Consider the following 16,920-nt stretch of genomic DNA (forward strand, 5'->3'; position numbering starts at 1 on the left):
CGGGTCCAGACCAGGACGTCTCCAACCGAGAACTAACACCTTCCCAGAAGGGAGTTGGTGTGCCCACCCTCTCTAAGGAGTAGTTCCCATTTTATCTACTCGCCGAGGCTTTCAAATTGCTGGGTGGACGATGAGCTGGGGACGACAGGCTGACTGCTCACACCAGCGCGGGGCTCGAACTGACACAGTTTGGATGTTAAGACAGTGGGATATACCCACTGTGCCACTGCTCCCCTCTTTGGTGGTCACCTTTCTAAAACAAGTAGGTGGTCCCTTTGGCCCACTCATTCTTGCAAGCCCTCAAGTTCCAGCAAGCTCCCATGCAGAACTTCAGATTCCGCAGATTAGAAGTTGCATGGTCAACATATTCTGTTATTCAGAACAACCCTTGCCAGGACCTTATTCAAGTTAACTGTTTCTCGAGACCCATCTTGTGGAAGGTAGCAGATCTGTTGTTCCAAGTTACTCAGATCTGTCATTCAAAGTTGTCCAGTTTGCAATATATGATCTAAATCTGAACTGTCCATTGGTCACCCGCAGAGACTCCTTTGTCTTGATCAGGTGTTTCCTCTCCGTCTGACCTCTGGGATGCTACTATGCTTCCCTTCGGGCCTCCTGAAAGCAAAGCAGTAAGCCAGCCACACACACACGAACACACCAATATCTGTCTGTCTGTCATTTGAATTGACAGATTCAGGTGGGTAGCCATGTTGGTCTAAAGCAACAGAACAAAGTTTGAGTCCAGTGGCACCTTTAAGACTAACAAAGTTTAATTCTGGGTGTAAGCTTTCGTGTGCCTGCACACTTTACAACAAACATCCTCCACTGTTGCCGTGGCTCCCCTCCCCGTGCCTTCTCTCAGGATGAGCCGTTTCTTTATATCATGCCTAATATCGCTATGTTTATTCAGATTTCTCCAATCTTAGTCCTAGTACATTGCTTATTACACATCTCTTCATATTGACTGTATCAAATTATACTGTACTTATTAGAAATCCCTTCATATTATTCGTACTGACTTACACGGTGTAAGTCTCCAGGTGGTAGCTGAACTTAAAATACCTTTTACAAATCTCCCCACTCCAGAGAGGCAGGTGAGCAGAGGGAATCACCTTCTGAAGTCCACCTAGGTAGAGTCACAGGGCTGGCTGCTGACGCACTGGATGTGGATGACTCTTCACATATTATTGTATTAGAACCGGGGTCCAAAAGTAGTTTTTTAAATATGCGTGGTGATGGATGTTGGTTTAATTGAGGATAAATTCCTTCTCTGTGGTCCAAATCATGTATTTTAGTCCATGTCTTTGGAATATCTTATTTGCTCTTTTGCCAAACAAGCCAGCTGCTGCAAAATTTTGGTTGAGTGGTCCAAAAGAGGAACAACACGATATCCGTAGGTCACACTGACCTGGATATTCTTCCTGTTTTCTGTGTAGGCCTGGGCAGTGGGCCAAAGCATTATGCACAACAGCAGGAAAAGCTGTCCGGCTCGTGCCCAAGCTTATCCCCCCCCCCCGGCCCTATTCTCAGAGCTAGTCTTTACATCTATAGAGTAAGCAAGGCAGTATGAAGACAGAAGACAACACTGTCACATAAGTGTGCCATTGGGGGATAGGGAGAATGGGTCGGTAACCAGAGAGTGATCCCCTTGGGTCTCCTCAGAAACCAGAGGACTGATGCTAGGTCACCGTCCTCCTCATCATCTGGAATACAGTGCAACTGTCATACCTTTAATGTATGCTTTTACATCAGGGCTTTGCTTGGTGTCTCTGTTTTTGGGGGATCAGAGGTGATGTTTCAGGGTCTGCCCAGACACAATGCTGTATACGTTCCGTTCCGTGTACACTTGCAGGTTACTTGTAAGCGCCATGTCCTTCTGGTGAGTCCTAGACCCTTTGCTGATATGTAATGTGTACACTCTATCAGTTAGCTGCCAAGAGGGTGAAGTGCAGCTGGCATCGTGTACACTTGCAGGTTACTTGTAAGCGCCATGTCCTTCTAGTGAGTCCTAGACCCTTTGCTGATATGTAATGTGTACACTCTATCAGTTAGCTGCCAAGAGGGTGAAGTGCAGCTGGCATCGTCTTCACTGAGTGGGTCCTCTGCTGCTGCCGTCTTCTGGTCATCCTGCAGCCTTTCCTGCCTGCCTGTGCCTCAGTGGGCTCCATCTGCCCTCCTTCTGTTACAGCCAACATCCCTATAGTCATCTGGGGCCTCAGGCTGCCCCAGAACATAGAAAAAAGGGCAGCACTCCCAGCCCAACTCATGTTTCGCATCTCATGTAATCAGACCCGAAGTCTCATAAAAATCAGTGGGCAGCTCATATCAGTTAAAATGTAAAGCGAGGCAATCATTTGCAAGAAAGTTTTGCCTAAAAGCAAACCTGCCTTGCTAAGATCAGTCCCAATTCTGGCTTTATAGACGATGGCCAGGGATTGTGACAACACAGGCAACAATTATTACAGAATGGATTCTTAATGCATCTGACACCTCAAACTGGTCTCCTTCCTGAGTTAATTGTAAGGGCAAAAACTCATCTACTCGGCTCCAACACAACTGTAAGCAAATATTCAGTTATGTTTTATTTAATCACAGTGTCAAAACATCTCTTGTCATCTGTCACTTTTCACCTGCCACAAATATTGCCTTAGGAAATTTATTTATTTTCTACATTTATAGTCCAGCTTTGTCACTGAGACTCAAAGTGGATTACACCATGTAAATCAGTACAAATAATATGAGGGGATTGCTAATAAGCACAATGTAATTTGATACAGTCAATATGAAGAGATGTTTAATAAGCAATGTACTAGGACTAGGATTGCAGAAATCTGAATAAACACAGCGGTATTAGGCATGATACAGACTGCTGATATAAAGAAATAGGTCCAATCCACAACAATAACACACAATCCCAAAACAGTCTAGTATGAAAAAAATATATACAGATGTCTGCTAGATGCCCACAGAATAATACAATGACAAAAGAGACTAGATTAAAGCCATAGCATCATTTAGTGTCTGGTAGTGAAAAACAATAACTTATTCCTTCATAGAAAATATACAAAGGTCAATAAAATTACACATAGCAGTCTGCTCCAAACTCTCTGTCAATATCCTTTTAACAGTCTTGTATTCTCAAAAGCAATCTGCTCCAAATTCAATCTTTCTTTCAACACTTATTCTGGATATTTCAACACTTATTCTGGATATTTAAGTGTTTCAGACCTCTGCTCTTTCCTCAGGAACAAATCCTATATAGGAATCTCACATTCAATGTTACCTTCAAGTTGACACATTCATTGATTTACTTTTCTGTTAATCTGCTTGGGCAAGGTCTCCTCACTTATTTTCAAGCATGCTGCTGCTGCTGCTGCTGCCGCTGCCGCTGCCAAAATCAAATGGACCCCGACTATGCATAGTAAATCAATGAGTTTGATGGGTACTTAACACCATTTCCTGGCATTTAGGTCCTGTTGAGGAAACGACCACAGCTGTGAAAGGAGTCATCTAGTCATAGGCTATGACTCCGGTCCCTTTAAGGCCAAACTTCATTGCAATCAGACAGCAGACCCTCAATGCTATAAAGTAACTATATTTATTAGTAAAGTTAGTGGCTTGTACCAATCATTAAAGCAGCAAGCATTATCTTAGCAGACTTATAAGGAACTTTTCCCAAGGGGTTGGTTTCTTTGGGGAGGGGGCAAAATAGTCCTATTCTTTTAAACTATATCTTTAAAACTCTGGGAAATAAAACTTCATTGCAATCAGACAATTAAACTATATCTTTAAAACTCTGGGAAATCCTGTGGAGTTTAGAAAATATTGCTGATCCTGCATTGGATTTGGATATTTTGTCTTGAAAGCGAGTTTAGTTCTACATTAACCTAAATGTGCCATATAAGTACTAATTTTTACTCCTCCTTTAGAATAGCTCTATCGTTCATTTGAGAATTTCTTGTTTTTACTAATTCTTACTCAGAATGTTACCAGAGGGGAACACTGTGGGTTGTATCCTGTGAACCACCAGCAGAAAGTAATGACAGTTCAGGATCTTCCCTTTGTTGGGACCACTCCCAGGGTCTGGAATGCATCAGACCCCTGTTACCTGAATTACTCCAATGCAGGACAACAGTGAAAGAATTCAGAAAAGCTTTTATTCGAATAGAAGCGGAGAAGCACGTTACACAATAAGCAGTCCAAGCCTCTCAGAGGGTAGGCCTCCGAGTCACTGTTTTTATCCTAACCCAGCCGGCCCGGACCACCCCTCCCTCCCTCCCATGGGCAGAGGAGGGTGGGGTTACAGTCTGTTTCCCGTTACACCTATTACATACTTCTACATACATCGCATGTTCATGCAAATAGCCTAATTATCCATGCAGGGTGTGCCAGTTAATAGTAATTAGGGTATTACGCCTGCGTAGTAACAAAAACCTCTTGACCTTTTCTGTCAATAGGCAGAGATTGTGGTTAAGCTGAAGCTGCAATTCTTCCAGACAGTGAAGTTATTTCTGTAGTCCCCCATAGACCCTGTGGTTAGGCCACAGTCTCCTTTGTCGCCTTCAGAAACGGAGCACATTTCCTGTTATTCCTCTTTCGTTCTCTACACCTTCCTCTGGAGCCATTTCTCATCCTGGGAAACTTTAATCCTGGTGTCGAGGGACTAATATCAGACAGCTGCAGTGGGAAAAGGGGAGAGGAAGAAGGGACCAATTTTGCCCCCCTCCCTACTGGAGCTGCCTGATCCCGATGACTGATAGTCCATGTGAGTACCTCGACCCCAGGAATAAATTTTCCTGTTGTCAGAAAGGGCTCAAGAGTGTGAGAAAAAGGCAGGGTCAGGTACTTCATACAGCCAAACAAGAGACAGTAGTGTTGTGTATAGAGTGGTGAACTAGGACCCTGGAGTGACCAAGGTTTGAATTCCCATTTCTACCATGGAAGCTCCCTGGGTGACCTTGGGCCCATCACATTCAGCCTGGGCTACCTCATAGGGCTGTTGTGAGAAAATGGAGGAGGAGAGCATTATGATCTAAAAGCCATACTGAGTCCCAACTGGGGAGAAATTGCGCCCCCTTAATTCACCACACTTTTATAGCCAAGTCTGTTCTAAAGAAAAATGGTTCCTCAAGCATATCAAATGGAACTAAAGGCATAGTTGTAGATGGGCTTGTGCTACACTATGTGAAGTTTGACTGAAATGTTTTCTTCATAGGTTCTGCACCCTGCCGTGGAGGCATTAGATCTTCAAGTCTGTGATATTTCAGATAATGCTCTGCAACAGCTTAGCAACTGCAAGCAACTTAAAAAAATAAACTTAAATGTTTGGAAAGATAAGAGACTAACCGTCACTTCAGAAGGTACGTATTCTAAGAGATAATTATTTCAGTAGGTATTCTGAAGGGTTGCATAATTCATTTATTTTATTTATTAAGATTTATACACTGTGTTTCCTCTTGGTTGAAGGTGGCTTACAAATAATCAAACCATTACATATTAAAACCAAATAACCCCCCCATACCTTCCTTCCCCCTTAAAAAATGCCTGCCATTAAAATGTGTATAAAATGTTTTATAGATGGTATGTAACACCTGAAAGACTAGCTAAAATTAACTCAGAATGCTTTAATAAGTGTTGGAAATGTGAAAATAAGACTGGTACATTTTATCATATGTGGTGGCTCTGTGAAAGAGGTAAGAGATATTGGGCGATGGTACATGAAATCTTGCAAAAAATATTAGGTACAGGGGTGCCATTTACACCAGAGGCTTTGTTGTTAAACATTTTACCTGAACACTCCAACAATTGTCTTCATAACTACAGTGGCCAGAATACTTTATGCAAAATAATGGAAACTAGTGGAGATACCAACAAAACGAGAACTTATAAATAAAATACTGGAGGCTGCGGAAATTGATAAATTGACTTTATTGATAAAAGGTGCAATAGAATCAACATTCCGGAATACTTGGACTCGGTTTTATAACTGGTATGATAAGCAGATGTAGGTAAATTTTTAGGGACTTCGTTTAGATTAAATGAAGAATATACATGTCTTATCTAGTAAGAGATAGAAGGTTACGTATACAGGACACAAGAAATAATCATTAATGCGGAATAGGCACTAACATTAACATTTGATAAAAAGCAGGAAAATATACCCCATGTATGTATGTGTACTTGTGTTTTTGTGTGTTTAATATATGTGAAAAAAACTTTAATAAAATTCTGCCTCTTTGGGAGCAGTTTTTAAAAAAATGCCTGCCATTTATACCACCTCAAAAGCTCTGGAAAACAGGACTTCCGGGATGGCTCGAAACAACATGGCCGCCTAAGCCTTTTGTTCCACCTGACTCTTTTCCTTAACTACTACTACCTGCGATATATCATCGTGATCAGCATCCAAATGTATGGATAAAGCCGACGGATCATCACAACAACCGAATACCTCTAAATATAAAAAGGTACAATGTACTCTTTCCTCACTACCAGCCACAGAAAAATCCGGCCCGCGCTTATTTTTTACAACCAAAATGGCGCCTGGAACAAACGGGGCAGACAAGGCCTCATGTCCTGTAACGCACGCAGAACTAACAAAAGAACTAACAAAAGCACTCCCTCATATAGAGAAAACAATCCTTGAAAACATGTCGGCTCACTTTAAACCTTTATATGAGCAGCTAGGCGCTATGCAGAACTCTCTGGCAGAAACAAAAAAAAATAGCAGAGACCGCCATTAATAGCAGCATAACAAATCAAAATGACATTCAGCAATTACAACAGCTTGAAGATGTCCTTGCAGAGAAAGCCTTAAGGGCAGATATGACAGTCCGACAGAACAATCTGAAACTCAGCGGCCTAGCGGATAAAATAAAGACAAATGGAGAACTCACTGTACTCCATTCTAACTGGCTGCAAAAGGAGATACCACCGGACGGAGACATAATGCCCATCATCACAAAAGCATACCGAGCAGGCCCCCTGAGTCTCCTGAAATCTAGGCCTTCACGAGATATCATAGTGTCATTCCTAGATCTCAGGTACAGGAAGAAAATTCTTTTAGTGGCAAGGCAAAAAGGGCACCTTAGTTACATGGGAGGAAAAATTGAAGTATTCCCAGACCTGCCAAAAGAAGCCCTTATGAAGCGACGAGAGATTAAGCTGATTACTTTGCACCTCATGGAAGCAGAGATCCGATATTCCTGGTCTACGCCACTTGTTCTACAATTTTCCTTCAAAGCTAGACCTACAGAATTTCTTCAGTCCATGATGGCTTCAACTTGCTAAGATCGGTAGACCTAGTAACACCGATGGAGCTCTCTAAGCAATCTTATAAAAGAAAATGCCGATCACCATCTCCCTCACTGACTGACGCAACAGAACTTTTTGAAGCAGCACCATGAAGAACTCTATGCGAGACTGGCTAAGTACCATGGCTGTATTATTATTCTGCCGCGCTAAGCTTGACAATCACTCTATTTTTCTGGGATTTTATTAGAAAATAGATAAGAAACGGCTTTTTTCTCCTGACTTAGCAGCATAGTTAGTATATTAGTTAACTGGAGAAGCAGTTAAAACTGTGGGCAATCTGCTTACTTATTAATGTTCTATCTTCATAATCGTTCTCAGACTTATATGTAAACTTTAAAATGTCACACGTTGATCCTGTTTGTGCTTAAAAATAATGTTTATGAATTTATTAGTAGGTTTCAAAGAGGGAAAAGGGGGGTTGGGGGATTTCTAGGTTCCATTAGTCTTTAAAATCCATCTCGACTTTCAAAATAAAAGAGCTGGGGGAGGGGGAATTTCATTACCCACCTCAGCCTCCTGCAGGACAAACTTCTGCAGGAGCTGTGAAAGTCGAATTTGTTTAAAACATTGTTTACCGAAGCTACTCTCACCTAAGCATAGTTTCTGATTGCATTAATTGTACTGTTCTGGTAAAAAAAAAAAAAGCTTACACTACCATTTAAATTGTTAATCTGTAATAGTTCTAACCTGTTTAGTGCACACACAAGATAAATGTAGGTGTCTTTGATCATCCTTTCATTTTATTGTACAATTGATTAAGCCATTAATATTGTGTTTTATATCTAATTAATTTTCAGTACATACACAAAGCCGAAGTTGGTGTCCTTGATCTTTTTTATTCTGCACCTAATTAACTGCTTTTATGCCTTTAACATAAATTTCTATACCCTATCTATTAATAGTGTGGATATATAATCAACTTTGGTGTCCTTGATTAATTATTACTTCATCAAATTGTGGTTAGGTTAATTAACAGTGATTATTGTACTCAATTAATTTTAGAGTGTTGTTACTGTGCTTACAGACCTTAACTGTTATATACTAAAGGGAGGAAACTTCTTTACTGGTAATTTGCTGACTTATTCTATTTCAGAGCATACCCAACCTTGGTCACATATTGCTAACACTTGATAATTGGTTTGTTTCTGTTAAATACTGCTTCAGGGACTTCGTATTACTACATCTCTTCACCTCTCAAAGGAATAGACTTGCTGACGCATACTTAGGGAGCCAGCTTCCAAAGACCATCTCTGCAGTTGTAAAGGTATTATTCCATATAGTCTCCCACAGTTTTCTGACCTGTGAATACGCCATCACATCTTCACACAACACAGCTAATCACACCCTCGCAAACATACATAATCTAACACTAAAGACTAGTTCCCTAGCAAATAGTCTGGTGTCTCATCCCATCTGCCCAAACAGGCTCATTATTTTATTGGATAATACTTCCAGCCCTACCAACATAGGCATACACATCTAAGCAAGAAGAAATAACCTATCCTTAAGCTACTACCTTTAACTACCAAAGCTATGTCTACACCATACAAAATCGTATCTTCTAATGTACGAGGCTTAAATTGCGATATAAAACGAAAATGCGTTCTCACCAACCTCTTAAAACTCAAACCAAACATCGTTCTATTACAGGAAACACACTTGAAGAAAACAGCAAATTTGGTGTTCCATTCCAAGAAATTTCAGGTCCAATATATGGCCTGTGGCACATCCAAATCTAGAGGGGTAGCAATCCTACTGTCCCAAGATCTTCGCTTTACACTTTCAGGAAAACTAACTGACCCCCATGGCAGATATCTATTTGTAAAAGGTCTCTTGAATGGTCGCCCATACACAATTGCAACAATCTATGCACCAAATGACGGACAATTGGTGTTCATTCAAGAAGTACTCGACAAACTTACTGCTTTTGCCACTGGTGAGATCATTCTGGGTGGAGACTTCAACCATGTAATTGACAATGAAATGGATAGATCACACTTCAATCTAAACAAAAAATGCCCAGTGTTAGGATCTGCAGAAAGGCCCTATGGAGCCTGCAGAGGCAGGTGAGCTGGAAAAACCTGATTCAGGCCGGGAGCCTGATTCTAGCTGAAAAATAAAAAGTCAAGCCTCAATAGACCTTTTGCAAGCAGTTATTGCGAAATATTATGTTGTTTGCTCTTAACCTTGGGAGATTGCAAGTTTGTGAAATCAAAAGCAAATATTCCCAGTTGTTGGCTAAAGAGGACGGGAGGTGTGTGTGTGTGTGTGTAGAGTGAGTTTGGCTCTGCGGAAAGGCTTATTTTCATTCTCATTTAAACTTTACATACACACACATATATATATTCATTAACTGTTTATGACAAGCTTGTCTTACGCACAGTATGCATAGGCTGTACATATGCTATGGAAATATGGGACTTTCCAGGATGGGTTTTTCCAGATATGAGCTAAGTTGCCGGGAAGACCATATTAGGCGAGTTTACACAGTAGAGCTTACATAGGGCACATACCAAGGTTCACCGCGACCTAGCGATAATGATGAGACAGTTGGGAAATTTGGGGACTTTGTCCAGGACCATTTAGAATAACAGATATGAATGCCGGGAAAACTCAAATTTGGAAGTATTGGCATAATAAAACGTTTAGATAACCAGGTCGACCTGACATAGGAGCAAATACCAGGAAAGGGCTGTCACTTGGGAAGGCCCCGGTTACTAAGAAAAACTCAGTTGTTTTCAATTGATTGAGAAAACAATCTAAATGTCAAACACTTCTGATTGGTCAATAGAAGGGGTGGACAGGATTGGGAAAAAGAATATAAGGCAGCATAGTTGATACCAAGTTTTAGAGTTCCAAAAAAGAGAGGTCCAGAGGTCCAGAGAAGGCAGGCAACCCTTGCTCCAAGCTCCAGCCTCTAGAGAAACAGAAGCAGCTCCACCTGGGACTAACATCAGTGGTGAGAACCCATGTCTCGACTCTTAGAGTTAAATTGTAATGAGTAAAGATTATCAAAACTGCATAGAACTGTTGATTAATGCCATGTTTAAAATAAAATCTTTAAAGGTATAGAATTGTGTCTGGTCTTCCTTATGTCAAGAGACAAGATCCGTTACACATGCAGAGAGATATGTGACAAAGATCCCACTGCTGCAAGCGAGTCGATAGGGCCGTTAGTGTGACGGCTAACACCCCCCAAAACACTCACAAAAATAGATACCATCATTAAAGAACACAACCTAGCAGACATTTGACGCTTATTGCATACTTCTGAAAAAAACTACACATACTACTCTGCCAGGCATGACGTTCACACTAGGATAGATTTTATTTTAACCTCCTCCTCCCTTACTAACTGAGTACTAGCAGCATCTATTAACCTATCTCATTGGTCAGATCAGTCTTGGCTAGGATGTGAAATTCAATCCTTTGAAAATAATACACAAGGCAAACATTGGTCACTCAATTTATCTTTGTTGAACGACCCTACAGTCAGGGTAGAAATTGAACAAGATCTCAAGCTTTATTTCTCGGAAAATGACTAATTGCATTCTTTCCCCCTTAATCAGATGGGACACTATGAAGCCGATCCTAAGAGGCATTCTCATTTCAAAAGCTTCCTTTCTGAAAAAGAAAAGACAACAATTAGAAATTGACCTAAATAATAAAATCAAGACATTAGAAGGCATCTTCAAAGAACGAGGTTCTAAAAAGTTTACAAACAGCTTTTACTTGAGCACAAAAATTTAAAACTATTAGAAATATCCAACATTAGAAAGCAACTGGTCTACACAAAACAAAAATATTGGAAAAAATCACCCCGCACCCTAAAAGTGCTATCCCACAAAATGAACAAAAATTTTCAAGATTCATAAAAGAAATAAAAAATCCTAATGGAGATACTGTCATTGACTCAGACGCTATCAAAAAAGTTTTTACAAATTACTACACTAACTTATACAAATCACAAACTACTCAGGAGGCATACACATGACTTTCTCAAATGAACTTTCCTATACATACTACACTTAGTGACATGCATAGCTCCTTTATGGATAAGCCATTTATGGAACAGGAACTATTAGATACTATCAAGACTATCAAACTACACAAATCACCTGGACCAGATGCCTTTACCTCTGAGTTCTATAATTGTTTTGCACCCGTACTAACAGACCCACTACTTAAGACATGCAACCACATACTGGAAGTTGGAGATCTACCCCCCTCGTGGAGACAGGCGACAACAGTAGTCCTGCATAAGAAAGACAGAGACCCCCTTCATCCGGCATCCTACAGACCTATCTCATTATTGAATCAGGATTTAAAATACTCACAGCTATGCTAGCAAACCAGGACTTAAAATACAGCTATGCTAGCAAACCGCCTTAATAAAATAATTTCAACCTACATTCACCCGGATCAGGTAGGCTTTATCTCCCAAAGAGATCTAACTGACAACACCTTTAAGTCTCTAAACCTATTACAATACTGCAATATGTCCAAAACATCCTCCACCTTCCTCTCCCTTGATGTCGAAAAACCTTTCGATACCCTAGAATTCCCGTATCTATTTCATGTGCTTCAGCCAATGGGGTTTGCCCCCAAATTTATAACAGCCCTCAAATCTCTTTATGTGCATCCTACCACCAAACTGAAAATCAATGGAAACCTTTCAGATGATATCAGGCTATGTAGGGGCACAAGGCAGGTGTGCCCACTCTCACCGCTGATTTTTTGCGATGGCTGTGGAACCCATAGCATAAGTAATAAGGGCCAACCCATTGATTACTGGAATAACAGTCAGAGATAAGGAATTAAAAATCTCCTTATTTGCAGATGACATGCTGCTATATTTGACTAAACCTGAAACCTCTTTCCCAGCACTTCTGAAAACTCTAGAATCCTTTGGGCACGTCTCAGGGCTACGCATCAACAGCTCCAAATCTCATGTACTCCCTCTACACATACCTAGGGAAAAAGCTGCCACTCTACAAAAAGACTACAATTTCAGTTGGACCTCCACATACCTCACATATTTAGGAATCAAGATCCCTACAGATCTCTCCAAAATTATCTCACTGAATCACCAAAACATGCATACCGAATTGAAACAAACGATCCCTAACTGGGGAAGACTCAACATATCCTGGATGGAGCGCTTTAATCTCATACGCTCGTTCATCCTACCCAAATATATCTTCCTTTTCAGAGCAATCCCCATCGCCCTTCCTCCATCTCTACTTCAAAAATAGCAGTCAGAAATGCTAGTATTCTTATGGAATGGCAAGAGACATAAGATAGGCCTTCAGACCCTGCAGAGACCCAAATCGAGAGGGGGGTTCAACCTTCCAGACCTAGCTACTTACCAGAAGGCCACGTTACTATCAAATATAATAAGATTACAATGTTCTGCTTCCCCTCCTGATTGGGTCTGTCTCTGTCAGGAACTAATCCATCCATACTCCTTAGATACGTTAATATGGGAGTCTGACCCCATCCCACAGATACTGGCACATCACCATATCTTTCTCTACCCCTCTATCCGATTGTGGAGAACGCTAGCAGGAAAACGTCTCCCAAAACCATCCCAATACTCCACATTCATTAACCAACCTTGGTTCCTTGAGAGTGTACCGATGTCATCTAGGAAATGCTGGACAAACCATAACATTACACAATACTGTGATGTAGCCTCAAGACATGGATTACTACAAAAAGCAGAACTGGAATTAAGACTTGGCCAATCAATACCCTGGTTTGTTTATTTACAATTACAACACACATGTAACCAACACAAAATACTTACCCTTCTTTAAAATCCACATACGGACCTAGAACTCATAAAACTTTTTGAATCTCGTAACCGAGGTTTGATATCTGCCCTCTATCAAATGTTACTTAGGGAGACATCACCTGGCCCCTTGCCATACCAATTGTCCTGGCAGAAGGACTGTGACCTTTTTCTGGATGATGATATATGGTCTGAACTCTGGAATTCCCCATGTTTTAAATCTCCTATTATTTCAATGGAGCACCAAACTCTCAAAACCATGACCAGATGGTGTCTTACGCCCCAACAAATCTCACATATGAGCCCTACGAAATCACCCTATTGTTGGAAAGGATGTCAACAAATTGGAACATAGGACCACTGTTGGTGGAGGTGTGATGAGATACGGACTTTCTGGGAACTAGTCTTACACCATATTCACACTATAACGAACGTCTCACTCCCCCTCACTCCTGAAGCTCTTTTTCTAGAACACTGGCCGGAACATCTAGCTACACACCACCTCAAACCAACCATTGACATCATGCTATTTACAGCAAAACCCACCATTGCCTCTCGTTGGCAGGAACTGGACCCCCCTAACCTGAACCTATGGCTCAAAAAAATGTGGGAAACTTACCTGATGGATAATATCATTGACAAAATAAACAGATCTCTTTTGAAAGTGACTAAAATGAACTTTGATAGCAAATGGTTCCCGATACTAGAATTCTTGTCACATCAAGAATTTATATCACCAGAATGGAAACAAATGCAGAGATGGCTTTGAATCTTAATCTCCCCAGGGAGTACAAAACAATAAATTCCACTGTTATGACATCATTTTATACCTTACCACTATGGTCAATCTCTATCTGAAATGTTTAAGTGTATTATAAACAACATCAAAGCAAGAACAACAATATGCCACTGTTAAACTGTTGATATGTTATGTCTAATAATTACATAAGTTCAAGCTTTGTATTTTATGTACTTTTTGATATTCAAATGTATAAAATGTATTGCATCGTTATGTAACCTTATTCTTTATCATCCTGAAATAAAAATTGTTAATAATAATTTTTTTAAAGCCCTGGAAAACAAGCAGGCCTTGCAGTATCTCTTTAAATGGGGGGGGCCCTCCCCTGACGGGATTGCCGGCTCTGGATTGGGAAATTCCGGGAGATTTTTGGGGATGATGCCTGGCACACCTCTGCGAGTGAAGAGAGAAGGCATTTAACTTCCCTTCATTCGTGGAGGCGTGCAGCCACGACAGTGCAACTCCACAAGTGAAGGGGAGGCATTTTTAAATGCCTCCCCTTCACTTACTGAGTCATGTTGCCACGGTGGCACGCCTCTGCAGCTGAAGGGAAGCCATTTAACTTTTCTTCACTCGTGGAGCAGCGGCACACCTCTGTGAGTGAAAGGGAGAAGGCATTTAACGTCACTTGTGGTGGTGTGCTGCGATGGCAGCACAATTCCATGAGTGAAGGGAACTAAATGCTGAATAAATTCTGGGTTCCTGGGTATTTACCCGAATCCCAATATCATACTGATTTTGGGATTCGGGAATATTGGGAGATATCGATATTTTTTTGGTCCACTGGACCCGTATCCGAAAAAAGCCGATTTCCCCCCTTAGGCACCCCTAATAGAGCCTGTACAGGATAGCCCTCCCAAACCTGTCCAGGAATGGGAGGGAATCCTGCACTTTTTCAGCACATTAAACAACAACCCACAGAGGTAGGCTACCCTCTCTGCCACCAGAACCTCTTTTAACTAGAGTTCCCTCCCAGCCCAAGAGCAAGGTTCAGACTCTTAGCTGGCATCTAGGGCTTAACACATTAGCACCTCATTCCCAGAGATGCACACTGACTGCTCTATGGTAGCTCATGGTCAGTTAGGCACAGGAAATAGACTTGGAATCCCAGTTACAACATCAAAGACAGGTTAGAAATAAGAATAATTTTTCATTCAGTCCAGAGCATTGCAAGTAAACTATGAAAGATTCAAAACAAGAAAGGCTAGGGCTGTTTGCCTTAACTACACAGTAAAAGATACATATTTACCAAGTTGAGGAATATCCAAACAGTCCAAGGGATTTTGAAGGCAAAATCCATCTTTGCTCAACCATGTGGTCCAAGTCACAAAGCCAGTCCTTTGTCTCTTCAAAGGACAGCATTTCCAGGTACAATAAACAAGCACAGAGCAGGAACAGAACAGAGAGAGCAAGAGAGACTTTCCCATAGGGGATTGACCAGTTATAGGCCCATTCCAGTCACAAATTAGCCCTGGCCAGGAGCCAATTGCGAGTGGGAAGGGGAGTGCCCAATTCTTGGTTGTAATGGGTGCAAGTGGGGATAGGCTGGAAGTTTGGAGACTCCCTCTGCAGTCAGGTGACCCCAAACTCCAGTTCCCCCATTGGCTACGTGACTTCTGGCATGTAGCAGAGAGCAGGAGCCATCAGGTCTAGCTTCTAGCATGGAAGTGTGAAGAATGTGGGTTTATGGCATGGCAATTGAGGCTATGGGGCCCACCATTTGGCTTGTAACAGGAAATAAAGTACAGCCTGTTATCAAAAGACAGAACAGGAGAAGGCATGAGGCTTTTAGAAATCAATATTTCTATACAGAGCCCTCCTTCCAAAGCAGCTGTTTTCTCCAGGGGAACTGATCTGGGTCACTTGGAGATCAATTATAATTCCAGGAGATCTCTTGCTACCACCTGGAGACTGGCAATCCTATTCCCTGACCTTTTCAGTGTGGGAGCTGTTCTGGCAGCCTTGCTTATTTCTAGGCCTCAAGAAATTTCCATTTAGAACTTATTCAGCTTGATGCAGCCTGGTGAGCTGTGTCTGCATTTTTGAGAACAGCGGTCTGTATGTGCTTGAGGGTCAGGATGCTCATGGATGGCCACTCAGAGGACAACCTTGTTCTGCTGAAATTGTTTCTACAAAAGCCTGCCTCATGGATGCTCACTTCTTCAGATGCAGTGACTCACACGAAAGCTCCTACCCTGCCACGCATTTTGTGAGTCTTTAAGGGGCTACTGGACTCTTGCTCTTTTCTGCTGCTACAGACAAACTCAGTGACCCATCTTGATCTGCCTCCATGTATGGGATGTTTTGAGAACATTCACTGGCTGGCGCTCAAAAAAGGATGGACTGGAGGGTGAGAAGACGGACAGCCTGAAAAAGGATACCAAAGAGAATTGTTTGATTTAACTTGTTTGCGATCCCCTTTAAAATAATATTTAGAAAAAAGGACATGCTGCTTTGAGTCTACTTTTCATTTCTGTTAAAGAGTTGATTTGTAGTGTTTGGTGTAGTGGTTAAGTACATGGACTCTAATCTGGGAGAACCGGGTTTGATTTCCCACTCCTCCACTTGCACCTGGCTGGATGACCTTGGGCAAGCCGTAGTTCTGATAAGACCTGTTCTTGAAAAAGAGCAGTTTCTGTCAGAGCTCTCTCAGCCTCACCTACCTCACAGGGTGTCTGTTGTGGGGAGGGGAAGGGAAAGAAGTTTGTAAACCGCTCTGAGACACCTTTGGGTAGTGAAGGGTGGGGTATAAATCCAATCTCCTCGTCCTCTTCTTGTATCAGAATTGTTCCCCTTTTCAGGTGGAAAAAGACTATCTTGTTCAAAGTAACTGGGCAACCAAACTAACCTGAAAGTAGGGTTGCCAATTTCCAGGTGGTACCTGGAGATCTCCCAGAATTACAACAGATCAGCAGGCAACAGAGATCAGTTCACCTGGAGATAGGGTTGCCAAATCTTGAAAACGGACCGGCAGAGGAGTGTCCTGCCGGTCCGGGAGCCAATTGTGGGTGCGCGC

At 41.7% G+C, this 16,920-nt stretch overlaps 1 protein-coding gene across 2 annotated transcripts in view; it reads left to right on the forward strand.

Moving 5' to 3' along the window:
* AMN1 (antagonist of mitotic exit network 1 homolog) overlaps positions 1-16,920 on the forward strand; it is a 74,731-nt gene that overhangs the window by 8,457 nt on the left and 49,354 nt on the right. For both annotated transcript variants that reach the window (XM_015413905.1, XM_015413906.1), the window contains exon 3: positions 5,216-5,360. In XM_015413905.1, the coding sequence (XP_015269391.1) occupies positions 5,216-5,360 (145 nt within the window). The remainder of the gene's footprint in view (positions 1-5,215; positions 5,361-16,920) is intronic.

This window comes from Gekko japonicus, unplaced genomic scaffold, assembly GCF_001447785.1.
Source record: "Gekko japonicus isolate JY-2015 unplaced genomic scaffold, Gekko_japonicus_V1.1 scaffold1588, whole genome shotgun sequence".
Taxonomy (NCBI): Eukaryota; Metazoa; Chordata; class Lepidosauria; order Squamata; family Gekkonidae; genus Gekko; species Gekko japonicus.